At 50.0% G+C, this 13,106-nt stretch overlaps 1 protein-coding gene across 1 annotated transcript; it reads left to right on the top strand.

Annotated features, from left to right (window-relative positions):
- The first annotated feature begins 69 nt into the window (after positions 1–69).
- Positions 70–12,218, top strand: Smarcd1 (SWI/SNF related, matrix associated, actin dependent regulator of chromatin, subfamily d, member 1). The gene is made up of 13 exons (XM_005067231.4): positions 70–1,077; positions 1,684–1,871; positions 2,105–2,147; positions 2,246–2,368; positions 3,199–3,321; positions 4,271–4,387; positions 5,525–5,626; positions 5,878–6,039; positions 6,117–6,214; positions 7,362–7,497; positions 9,156–9,278; positions 10,296–10,397; positions 10,521–12,218. Exons 1-13 carry the CDS (start codon positions 901–903, stop codon positions 10,572–10,574), a joined length of 1,548 nt encoding a protein of 515 aa, XP_005067288.1. The 5' UTR covers positions 70–900; the 3' UTR covers positions 10,575–12,218.
- The last annotated feature ends 888 nt before the right edge of the window (positions 12,219–13,106 follow it).

Below are 13,106 nucleotides of genomic sequence, written 5' to 3'. Positions count from 1 at the left end.
ACCAGAGTAGGGAATCTGAGTGGCAGTCCAATGCGGTGGCTACACCTGTAATTCCAGCACGCAGGAGATGGAAGCAGCTATCTGTGATTACAGAGCGAGCTTACTACTGGAAGGCTGGGCTGCATGAGACCCTACATATTTGATCAGGTAAACACTGATCCTCCTGGAAAAGGACAGGTTCAATAGTTTGAATCACTGGGCAGAGACAGAGAAAGGTAACGAATGGCAACAGATTTCCAGGACCCTTCGGAGAGGATTCAGGTCAAAATTAATATCTGAAGGCAATGGTCTGAGATGAAGGGTGAAGTTCCCGCATCGAAGAGTTAGTGAGCCATTATCTGTGAAATGAGGCCCGGGCTACCAGCCAGGAGACCAGAATGCAGGATGGCTTTTCTTTTAATTTGCCGGTTTGTCTTTGCCAAGGCATTTCCCTCCTTTGAGTTCATCTTTCCCGTTTGTAAAACGAATAAACAGCACGTTTCTCTCTTTAGTACCCGGAGTCTGAGCGGTAGGAGAATGAAAAAGCAAACAGAATGCTTTGGGAAGGTAAAAGCATCGTGCTGAGATGATACAGTCTGTCTCTCCAGCCTGCGGTGGGCGCTAGTCTCTGTCCAACGCCTTGTCGTCCTCCGCCCGCTTGGGGGCGCCCGCTCCCGTCACCTCTCTATCCGCACAACGCTTCTCTATGGTGCCCCTCCTGGACCGCGAAGAAGGGAGGGAGTGGTCAGCACGCCTTTTCCGCTAGTTGCCCCCTCTAGCCCGTAGTCTCACTGTCCCGAGCCGCCCGTGCCCGCCGGCGGGCCGGGCCCACAAACAGCCCAGGCGGTCGGGGGGCGCGCGGGGGGCGGGGGGAGTTCCGGTTCCGGTTCTTTGTGCAGCTGCAGCGGCGGCTCCGGGAAGATGGCGGCCCGGGCGGGTTTCCAGTCTGTGGCTCCGAGCGGCGGTGCCGGAGCCTCAGGAGGGGCGGGCGTGGCGGCTGCCCTGGGCCCGGGCGGAACTCCCGGGCCTCCGGTGCGAATGGGCCCGGCGCCGGGTCAAGGGCTGTACCGCTCCCCGATGCCCGGGGCGGCCTATCCGGTGAGTGGGGCAGGAGGAGGGGCGCGTGGGCCGGGGGCGGGGCCGAGCGAGGGCGGAGGACTGACAGGGGTGAGGGAGAAGTGGGAGGGACTCCCTTGGGAGGGGCTCGGGTCCTGGGTGGAGGTGGGGGGAGCAATGCCGAGGAAGAGCGGGCTGGGGGGAGGAGGTTAGCATCCTCACCTGCTCCCGGAGGCATTGTCTGCTTTTGAGGAGTGAGTGTGGAACCAGGGTGGGTGAAGTGGGCCCCGAGATGGGCAGCTCACTGTCCAGAGGAACACCCAAGTTAGAGCTGCCCCTTGAAGAAATAGCTAGCCGAGTAATGTAGGATGAGACACGTCTGGTGAGTCAGATCCAACAGAGACCAGAAAATTTGAGCCTAATCTGGTTTTTAGACCCTGTATTCTATGAAACCACTACCAGGCCTGAAGAAAGTCCAGTTACCACATTTCAGAGAGGCAGAAAGAAGGCTGTGTGATTGTCCTCCACCCTACCTCCCTCACCCCCATCCTTGTTCCGTTCCAAAAATTCGGGCTTCCTTCACTTTTCGTTCCTTGGTGGCGCTGTCAAGCAGAGGTGTGACATCTCTGGGTCCTCTCCCTTCTGTAGAGACCAGGTATGCTGCCAGGCAGCCGGATGACACCTCAGGGACCTTCCATGGGACCTCCTGGCTATGGGGGGAACCCTTCAGTACGACCTGGCCTGGCCCAGTCAGGGATGGACCAGTCCCGCAAGAGACCCGCGCCTCAGCAGATCCAGCAGGTCCAGCAGCAGGCGGTCCAAAACCGAAATCACAAGTAAGATGACCCCTGGGGTGCAGAAAGGAGCTCCCGGGAGGAGGCCTGTGAGGGTGCAGGTGGTGCTGGTGCTGCCTTGGGAAGGCCTCCTGGTGGAGATGGAGAGGGAGTTGTCGACGTGATGGGAGAGCTGTTTTGCAGGCCTCAGCTGTGCCATCACCGAAGGTGCTGACAGCTTAGCTCACGTTCCGACAGTTCCTTCCCACCCTGATAACAGTATTTACTCCGAACAGTGCAAAGAAAAAGAAGATGGCTGACAAAATCCTACCTCAAAGGGTGAGTGCAGGCTCTCGAGCTCTTCTTGAAGATGTAGTGACTGATAAAGAGTACAGATGGTCAGCTCTAGGGCCCAACCCTATCTTTCTGTTCCTAAGATTCGGGAGTTGGTACCAGAGTCACAGGCCTATATGGATCTCCTGGCTTTTGAAAGGAAACTGGACCAGACTATTATGAGGAAACGGCTAGATATCCAGGAAGCCTTGAAACGTCCCATCAAGGTAACACAGGAAAGCACTAGGCAGTGGGTCAAGGGAGGGGACAGGAACCTTCTCCATGCTTAGGATGAAAAATCAAAGGCACAACACAGCTCTCCTTGGCATTTAAATTGTATCTTTCCCTTCCGCCTACAAACCAGGAATTACATTAGGAACATAAGAGTAGAACAGCTGGCAGGGCAAGTGGTAGGGGAGCTTTTGATGTCTCTTGCACCAGAAATACTCCCTGTCCGTGTTTTTGTTATAACTACTTGCTACCAAGCCGGGCGTTGGTGGCGCACGCCTTTAATCCCAGTACTCGGGAGGCAGAGGCAGGCGGATCTCTATGAGTTCAAGGCCAGCCTGGACTACCAAGCAAGTTCCAGGACAGCCTCCAAAACAATACAGAGAAACCCTGTCTCGAAAAACCAAAAAAAAAAAAAAAAAAAAAACTACTTGCTACCTTGGGACCCTGCCACTCTGTATGGTTTTCTCCCCCTGGATCCCAGGATATTTATTTATGCTCAGGCTCAGACCCTGTATTCTTTTCTTTCTTTCTTTCTTTCTTTTTTTTTTTTTTTTTTTTTTTTTTTGGTTTTTCGAGACAGGGTTTCTCTGTATTGTTTTGGAGGCTGTCCTGGAACTCGCTCTGTAGACCAGGCTGGTCTCAAACTCACAGAGATCCATCTGCCTCTGCCTCCCGAGTGCTGGGATTAAAGGTGTGCGCCACCACCGCCTGGCTGACCCTGTATTCGTCTAAGTGGAGTATTTATCATAAGACAGCCTAGAAAACCTTTGTCTTTAACATCAAACTACTGGGGCCCCATCATCAATCCTGTTTCTGCCTTCCTCAGCAAAAACGGAAGCTGCGAATTTTCATTTCTAACACTTTCAATCCGGCTAAGTCAGATGCAGAGGATGGGGAAGGCACGGTGGCTTCCTGGGAGCTCCGGGTAGAAGGACGGCTCCTGGAGGATGTGAGTTGAAGTTCACTGTGTTGGTGTTGTGTTCAGGGTGGGAGCTCTTGATGATGAGCAATGTTGTATGGTCAGCTGGAACCCTGACTGGTGCTCATAGGTCCTGCTGGGAGCTTCCGGAAGTGGAGGTGGGGGAGAGGGGGAGAGACCCTGTGCTCCCTGCATGCGAAGACAATGGTCCTTTGTATCTGCTCCCACAGCTTCACTGGTATCAAGTGGGAAACCATTATTGTCCTGGGATCTGGTGATGCTAGCCTTTGGATTTAGCAGCATCTGCAGATTATTTCAGTAGTCCCTTGTCCCCACCTCCCGAGTCTATGCTTAGCATTTGAGGCCATGTTCCCTCTCTTAAGTGCTTGAGGTTATTTCTGTCTTCCCAGCTTTCGTTGGAGATACCACAGTTTAAGTATGATAGAATTTTCCAAAGGCTTGCCTCTTTGTTGCTCCAAGGGGAGTATCAGATCAGTGAGAACCCCCACACTTCCCACCCAGCAGCTCCTTGGGGAGGCTCATTTTTCTCTCATCCCCTTGCTCTCTGGTGCTATTTTTAGCCATGTGCAGGTGAGCTCATTTAAATGCATTTTTGCAGGAGAATCAGAATCTTCTCTGCATAGGTCCAGTCTGTCTGCTGTCTTGTCTTCTGTCCAGATAAAGCCAGTTTTTGTTCTGCTTCTGCCTGTGATTCAGTTCCCCTCTGCAGTGGGGTTTCCTCTGTTCAGGTGTGCTTTGTTATGTTAAGCTGTTTGACATCACCTGCCTCTCCACAGTGGTCCTGTCCTTGTTACAGTCCAGTGCCACCATGACTGACTTAATGGCCAGCCACTCTGCCATATTCAGAAGATATTTTTGAGTTTTTTCCCCATTGGAGTTTAATTCCTCTTTAAAGAACTTTGTCTTGGGGAATTCTTTCTGGCCTTTCCTAACATGACACCTTCCATCTCTTTTCTAGTCAGCCTTGTCCAAATACGATGCCACCAAGCAAAAGAGAAAGTTCTCTTCCTTTTTCAAGTCCTTGGTGATCGAACTGGACAAAGACCTCTATGGACCAGACAACCACCTGGTAGAAGTGAGTAGTTGTGCCTTCCAGGCTTTAATCATATTGGGGGTGACGGTCAAACTTGAACATCTAGGGAAAGAGGGAGGAATAAAAGAAAGGATTTGCCCAGGTGTGCATTTCCACCTTTGCAGTTTGCATGTTGACCTCTAGGTGGTGCTAGCTGTACTTAGTTGGGACACAAGAACTCTTTGCAATCTGACTTGACCACCTGACCACTGCCCCCAAAGAAAATTCCAATGGAGTCCTCTTACACTTCCGGCTATCTCTGCATCTTGCTTATAAGTATTGGTGGGCTGTAGTTCCTGACACATTGTGTTTTCCTGTTAGCTGTTGCTGTAGTTAGCTGGTGGACTAATAGTGTGCTAGTGTTCATCTAGGTTCCTTTAGATTTATATTTCAAATAGCCAGAGATCCGTTATAACCCTTGGTTGTACAGCGTTTTGAAGACTGTTAGCTACAGTGTTTGGGACACAAACCCAGAATAGTCTAGTGTTCCGTGTGAGCTTAACCTGCCCCTTTCTTTACCACTATAGCTGCAGCCCCTTAACCTCAACCACTAAGAGACATGGGAAGGGCTCTGCCATCTAAGAAGGGAAGTAAGTCGTAGAGTCGATAGAAATCTGTAAAGATGCTTGACTTCATAGCAGTAGAGTATCCTGGCCAAGACACACCAGAGCTCACATCTTGGCTCCATTATGTATTGACCTCAGTTCCTCCTTCCAGGTAGCACTTTCCTCATTGTAAGAGGGGTTTAATCACACCTGTCTTCAGTAGGTGTTTGGGAATTAAATGATAGTAAATGTCATAGACTCATATATATATATATATATATATATATATATATCCCTCAAAAAATTGAAGCTGCTTAGGTTTCTGTTCCATGTATATTATCCATTATTCATTTACTGGTAAACTTATCCCTGGAAAGTGAAGCCATTTTAATTGCAGTCATCCCAAAGAGTTAGAACTGACAGTTGCTCCTTATACAGACAGTAACAGCCATGTGCACCCTACAGATGCCTCGTGCTATTGTTCTTCCCCAGTAGCCTCAGTAGGCAAAGTTGAATGTTGAGTCGTTACAGAAGCTCTTCCTCCCACTCCAGCTCTTCCTCTGGAAGAGCGCCCCTGACATCTTCCTCTCTGTAGTGGCACAGGACCGCCACCACCCAGGAGACGGATGGCTTCCAGGTGAAGCGACCAGGAGATGTGAATGTGCGGTGCACGGTCCTGCTGATGCTGGATTACCAGGTATTTGCAGGGTGATGGCCACATCCTATGCGAGCGATCTAGGGTCTGAGTAAGCTCCTGAGTGCTTTGCCACTGTCGTACACTAAGAAAGAACCATTTTTTCTTTGTCATCTGAGTTCTCTCTGTAACTTTGCTGCCTAGATTTACTAGTGTTTGTTAGGTTGAATGTGTCACCATACTAAACATCCCAAAATGCACATGGAACCAGCTTGTTGGCTTCATCTCGGTTCTGTACTCTTGGTTCTCTGCAGCCCCCCCAATTTAAATTAGACCCTCGCCTGGCTCGACTCTTGGGCATCCATACCCAGACACGTCCAGTGATCATCCAAGCACTGTGGCAATATATTAAAACACACAAGCTCCAGGACCCTCACGAGCGAGAGTTTGTTATCTGTGACAAGTACCTCCAGCAGGTATGTAAAGGGCACATTCTATTGTGAGTGTCTAGTCACATTGAAAGTACCAATCTGGAGCTACCTCTGTCTCACAGATCTTTGAATCTCAACGGATGAAGTTTTCAGAGATCCCTCAGCGTCTCCATGCCTTGCTTATGCCACCAGAGCCCATCATTATTAATCATGTCATCAGGTGAGCCTGCGTCTGAGAGGCTGTGGTGGCTGGAGCCACCTTGGACTAACTTGCACGGTTGTCAGTCTGCCAGGGGTCTTGTTTGACAGCAGCTCTTTAGATTTAAATGACATAAGCTTGTTTTATGCCAAAGGTGGGAGTGACACAAGCTGCTTGCCTACTGTTTGCTAACCTTTGCAGATTTGTGCCCTGCAGATGACTGTGTCTAGTGTGGTTATACTCTTTTCTCGCTGGTTAATGCTGGAATGTTAGAGGCTAGAAATCGGACAACACCGTCATAATAGGGCCCAGTGCCCCTTGGAGACTTGATTACCTGCTTGTCATTGTGGGAGGGATCAGTGACCATCTTTTTAGGAAGGATGGGGCCTCTGGATAATGCTTTTTTTCCCCTTCTTAATTTGGGCGATGGAGAGCTGGGCATCTCTGGACAGCAGCATGCCCTGTCATCAGGTATCAGCTCCTTGCCTTCTTTGCCTTGTTCAGTGCTACATTGTAAAGGCCTATGTTTCCTTAGTCCCTAAACCCCTCACCCTGTAGTCACTCTGCAGCCTGTGTTTGTACATTGTGTCCACACTGGCTGTCCAGACTCTCTGTAGAGCAGGCTGGCCTTGAACTCAGAGATCTGCCACCACACCCCCCCAATGCTGGGATTAAAGGCCATGCATCACCACTGCCTAGTTTGGATTCCTGTTTTTTAAACTTTTCACAAAACACCTTTGGTGCCCTTTGAATTTCACCAGTGACTTCCTAAAAACCAAACTCAGACAAGCAAGATGCCTCAACTGGCTAAAAGTGCTGGCTGCCTGGTCTGATGACCTGGCATCAGTCCCTGGAACCCACGTGATAGAAGGAGAGAACTTACTCCCACAAACTGTCCTCTCGTCTACATAGTGAGTGTACATGGGCGCATGAACTCCCACAGAATAAGTAAATAGACTAAAAACCAAATGTAGTGAGTTACAGTTTGTGTGTTATACATTATACCTATTTAAAGTGCAGGCATTGGGAGGTGCATATTCCATACAGCTCTCAGAGGGGGATGTAGAGCAGCATCCTCCTTTCCCTTCATCCCTGGACCATCTTTGTGACCTTTGGCAAGCAGGTCTCAGAAAAGTCCCTGTACTGGACCCTGTTGTTTTCTCCCCAGCGTTGACCCAAATGACCAGAAAAAGACAGCTTGTTATGACATTGATGTGGAAGTGGATGACACCTTAAAGACCCAGATGAATTCTTTCCTGCTGTCCACGGCCAGCCAGCAGGAGATCGCTACTCTAGACAACAAGGTAGGGTCCTGTCCCTCAGTCTTGGCTTCTAGCTGCCTTTTGGTTCTTGGTTTTAACAAAAAAAATTTTTTTTTGGTTTTTTGAGACCGGGTTTCTCTGTATTGTTTTGGAGGCTGTTCTGAGCTAAAAAATTATTGATGCCCAGAACCATCTATGTCAGGCTATCACTATGTTTGGTAGTAATTGGAGGCAATCTCACATACATGCATTTAATTGTGACTATTGCATGTTTCTGTTTTGTTTTTAGCATTTTGAGTCAGTCTTTCCCTTGTATACTAGACTGGCCTCAAACTCATGATAATATTCCTATGTCATGTTCCACAGTGCTGGGTTACACATAGGAACCACTGTGCCCAGTTGAGCCTCAGTTTCTGATCTCTGAAATGAAGAGTATGTATGATACCTGCTTTTATATGGTTGCCCTGTGCATGAAATGAGACCATGTTTTAAAACATGTGAGCCTGTACCAGGTATATAACTCCCACAGCTATTCATGCTGCCACCATCATTACCATTAACATTATAGGCATAGTCCCTGCAGACAAAGCCAAAGTGCTTCGTAAACACCATAGGGCTTTTCCTGGGAGAATGGACACCTCAGTTAAATTTTGAAGGATGAAGTTGAAGGTAACAGATGGGGAAGAAGCAAAGTGATATTTGGAGTGTGAAAGGTATAGGACAATCCAGAGAGATAAGGTATGTAAAAATCCAAAGAGAAGAATGAGCCTGGTGTGGTCCCGGAAATACAAGTGAAGCCAGGGCATGATGATTCACTCTGTAATCCTGGCACTTGGAGGCAGAAGCAGGAAGCACCACACATTCAGGTCCAGTCTTCTAGACATGAGCTCCAGGCTAGCTAGGAGTACAGACCAGCAAATCAGAAGTGCAGCGCTCTCTCATGTGTCATGTGTCATGCTGAACGTGACACGAGGTACCTGCTGGGTGAGATGTTCAGGAGAGGAGGCTGCTAGGGAAGTAGGAACCTGGTCAGAAAGTTCTGGTGTAAGGAGAACTTGTGCGTGCCTCCTGCAGATGGGACAAGGAGCCTGGTGGAGCCCTTCACCGTGGAGGTGCTAATGCTGTTCGTGTTAGTGGGAAGCTGGAGAGAGTTGAAGAGGGGCAGCTCTGCAGCAAGTCTATCTCGGAGGCGGGATGATAGTCTGTGAGATATGTCAAGGTTCTACACTAACGGCTCAGACAGGGAGGATAGCGTTAGGATTTGAGAGTCAAAGTGAAATGAAGGAATGTACACCCTGTTTGGGTGAGGCTAAGAGAGACTTGGCTTGCATAGAGAGTAGTCTCCATTAAGATCCGGAAGAGGGAGAGGAGGGATTAGGGAAAGGATGGCCAGTTTTTGGGGGGGAGATTTCCCTTTAGGGTGTCTTGATGTGCTAAGAAAGCGTGTGGATTCGTTAGAACATGACAAGTGATTAAGAAGTCATGTAGCGATGCATATTGAACTGGCAGGAAGAATGACTCCCCTTACCTGGGGTAGAGAAGCAAACAGGACTTTTTGAAAGAAGCCAAAAGAAGGGCACCCAGTGGACTCAGGGCAGCAGGCCCTGCACCTGGGGTGGGAGCAGCTGTGGCAAGGTCAGCCTTGGTCTGCCTTTAGCTTGGAGTTTCCCTGGCTTTAAAATGGATCATTCTTCTTTCAGATCCATGAGACAATAGAAACTATCAACCAGCTGAAAACCCAGCGAGAGTTCATGCTGAGCTTTGCCCGGGACCCTCAGGGTTTCATCAATGATTGGCTTCAGTCCCAGTGCCGGGACCTCAAGGTAAAGAGCCTAGGAAGGATCTAGAGGAATCCAGGAGAGCAGCACGGCTTGAAGAGCTGAGGGACCACATTCTTTTAGCACATCCCAGGGTTCGCTTTACAGCTGAGAAGAGAAATCGAGGTAGAACCATCAGGCCTATAGTTAATACTTCCAAAGTATTGTCACTTGATTCCAGGCTGTTGGACTAGAGCTGAAGATCTGGGCTGTGTTCTCCCACAGATGTGTTCCATTTGGAACAAATAGGTTACTGTGACTGAAAAATAGTGAACCATGGGCAAACTGACTAGAATTAGTGAACCATGGGCAAACTGACTGGAATTAGTGAAGTTGTTCCAAAGAAAGAGTAGCGGATGAATGGAGAGTCTCCGGGGAGAACATGGAGAATGGAGTTGAAGATGCTTCCCAAAGAAGAGATCATAAGCTCAGGCAGGGAGGTGTGCCCAGCAGCAGCCTCGGCGTCCTGCCTTGCTGTGGCTGCTGTGGCCAATGCACTTTTGAGCAGATGAGCACCAAAAGGGCCTGCACCTGGCTGTGACTCTGTGCTAGTCTGGGGCATTGCCTTTGTCTGCTGGTGGCTTTTAAAGAAGCCTGACCCAGACTCGGTAGCTTAAGCAATGGGAATGTGTTTCCTAGTGGTGGAGACTGGAAGCCCAGAAGGAAAGCATCAACAGGGCTGTTCTATGCTCTCTGCTAGCTTCTGGGAACCACAGGTGTCCGTCAGTTTAGGCTTGAGACATTCTCCATGTGTCTTCACTGTGTTTGTGTGTCTGTCTCTACGTTTCCCTCCTTTATAAGGACACCAGTTATACTGCATTAGGGCCAATCCCAATGATCTCATCTTAACTTGGCCATCTGCAAAGACCCTATTTCCATATCAGGTCACATTTACAGGTACTGGGGAAGTAGTATTTCAGCATCTTTGAGGTGGGTGGCAAGGGACACAGTTCAGCTGAGAGCAGATGTGGAAGCAGGAATCACATTTGCTCTCTCTTCCTCTCTCCTCCCCTCCTCTCTCAGACTATGACTGATGTGGTGGGTAACCCAGAAGAGGAACGCCGTGCCGAGTTCTACTTCCAGCCTTGGGCTCAGGAGGCTGTGTGCCGATACTTCTACTCCAAGGTTGGTACTGTGCCTGGGGCACACTAGAGAGATGATGGAAGACAGGAATCTATACCTTTGAATGGGGGTCAGGGGTGTTAGGTTTTTCGACCATCTCAAGTTCCGCTCTGGTTTTCTCTTCAGGTGCAACAGAGGCGGCAAGAGTTAGAGCAAGCCCTAGGAATCCGGAATACATAGGGCCTCCATCGCCCTTGCTGGCTACACCAATTCTGCTGGGGCCCTGTGCTGCCTGCCTCAACGTACCTGTGCTGGTGTTGCTTGAGGCACTCCAGGAGATGCTGTTGGCTCAAGGACAGCACCACGATGAAGAGGGTGTCACATTTCTGTTTCACAGGCACCTAGTGTCCTCTTCCCCCTCAGCTTCTCCCCATGAAGTTCCCATGTGCCTCTACCTCCCTGCCCCACCCCTGGTCTACATAGGACCTCTAGATAGTGTTAGAGAACCCGTAGTGGTAATCAATGCTCTGAAATGACTGGGGCCTCTTGAGGCCAGGTGGTCTTCAGGGAGACCAGCTACACTGATCCCGCCCTTATAGGAGACCCAGGCTTTGGGGGCTGTCCCCTCCTCTGAGACTCAAGCCTCGGGCACTCTGTAAGCTAGTTGACCTTAACCCTCCTGGTGACTCACCTTCCTCCCTTCCCTCCACAGGTTGGAGCAAATTCTCCCTTTACTCTTTGCCCTCTAGCACTAAAGGGGCCCAGGGTCTTGGGCTTCACTGAGCCCTAGGTTGGTCCCTGCCCTCTGGACTGACCTGGGGTCTCAGTACTATGTGACCCCTTAGTGGGTCCATGTCAGTATTGGAGTGTGTTTTAAACTGTTGCTCCCTCCCGCACACTCCCATGGCCGCCCGCCCACCCGCCTGCCTGGTACAGGATTCCCCACATCTGCCTCACCCCATGGCATTTGGGAGGGGGATCCTGCCTTTCCCTGTCAGAGCCCCAGGGACCGAAGCTGGGGTGCTGTCTTTCCCTTCCCAGCAGAGGCTGTTCCTTCCTGCTGTTGGAGGAGTGGCTTGTTCATTCACTCCACCCTGCCCCCTTCCTTAAATGGAGAAACAGGCCTAAATCAAACGGGTATAGCCCTAGGTCATCCCTGTCTTCCTGTCCCATGTCTGCCCAACTGAAACCAGTGGTGGTTTCTAGGGCACTGAGGAGTGAAAGCGCCTAGGGCTGGAGAATAGGTCTGAAATGGGTTTGTGACTCCCCACCCCCTGCCCTCAAAGCTTCAGACCCCTCAGGTAGCAGCAGGTAGGTGGCATCCTGACCCCTTGGAACAGTGTCTTTGCATCTTTCCAGGGGAGCCTCAGGTTCTTCCAGGTTTTACCGTCTGGAGTTAGCATACCCCAGGCTCAGCTCGCAGACAACACTGCAGGGTGGGAGACAGCTGGGCACAGGGGGATTCCGTTGAGCATGGGCTCTGAACTCACAGAACTGACAAAGCCCCTGCTTCCCCACCCCACCTCAGGCTCCTGCGAGCAAGTGTTCCTGCCCCCTTTCCCTGCCTGTTCTGTGCTGGGGGCAGCAGTGTTCTCCCCGTCTTCCCCCTGTTCTCAACCCTTCCCCTTGGAAAGTTCTCCTGACAGCGACACTGGACAACCCTGGGGCAGCTGAGCCCCAGCCTGACTCCTGGCTGGAAGAGTCATGAGGAAACTCAGCACTCCTGAGTGTCCCTGTTGATGACTGTTTATTAACTGAACTGTGGGGTTTTTGTTTGCTTGGTTTTGTTTTGTTTTTTTTTTTTTTTGTCTTTTTTTTTATGGACCAAATTTTTTTTTTGTATTGTCTCCTTATTGATGTCACCCAGTTTTAATAAAAGACTCTTCTGAAGAATGGACCTGCTCTGTCTGTCTGACTGCCTGTCTGTCTGTAGGCCTTCTGCAGTCGTATCTGTGGGTCTGCTGCTGTCTGTCTGCCTGTGGGCTTGCTGCTGTGGGACCTTCTTCCCTGCCCAGTGCCATCTTATTTGACAGGTATTATTGAGTGCTTGATAGGTGTCAGTTGTGCCAGGTTCTGGGGGTCTGGAGAAATGGGTCTCCCTTGGGGACTCTGTATCCAGGCAAGCTATACTCTTGGAATGGTTGCACCCATCTCGATCCATCAAGAATGGGCAAGACAGTGGCACTGCTGGCTTTTCCCTTGTCCTTGAAATCTCTAGGTCACTTGATGACTGAAACAACCTGTCCTTGGTGTCTGTGGCCCCTTTATGTTGATAAAACCAGTCTCTACTGTCCCCAAGGCACATGTCCATGCAGCTATTGCCAAGGCCCTGGTGACAGCAGGCGTTTGGATTTTCTGTACAAAACCATCAATACTGGTCTCATACTTACTGAGGTTCCACTTAAGGCCCCAAGATACCAGGGTTTTCTTTGTGTTGTATTCTAGTGATGGGGGGGTTTGTATGTCACCAAGGTTGACCTTAAACTCACACTATCCACCTGCCTCAGCCCCCCAAATGGAGATTACAGGTGCGTAATGCAATACCCAAGGTACGCCGGGTGTTGGTGGCCACGCCTTTAATCCCAGCACTTGGGAGGCAGAGGCAGGTGGATCTCTGTGAGTTCGAGGCTGGGCTGGTCTACAGAGCGAGTTCTTTTTTTTTTTTTTTTTTTTTTTGGTTTTTCGAGACAGGGTTTCTCTGTATTGTTTTGGAGGCTATCGGTCCAGCCCAGCCTCGAACTCACAGAGATCCGCCTGCCTCTGCCTCCCGAG

The sequence above is a fragment of the Mesocricetus auratus genome, unplaced genomic scaffold (assembly GCF_017639785.1).
Source record: "Mesocricetus auratus isolate SY011 unplaced genomic scaffold, BCM_Maur_2.0 Super-Scaffold_100010, whole genome shotgun sequence".
In the NCBI taxonomy this organism is placed as follows: domain Eukaryota; kingdom Metazoa; phylum Chordata; class Mammalia; order Rodentia; family Cricetidae; genus Mesocricetus; species Mesocricetus auratus.
The sequence above is the reverse complement of the archived record's forward strand: the minus strand, read 5'-3'. Positions and strand labels throughout refer to the sequence as shown.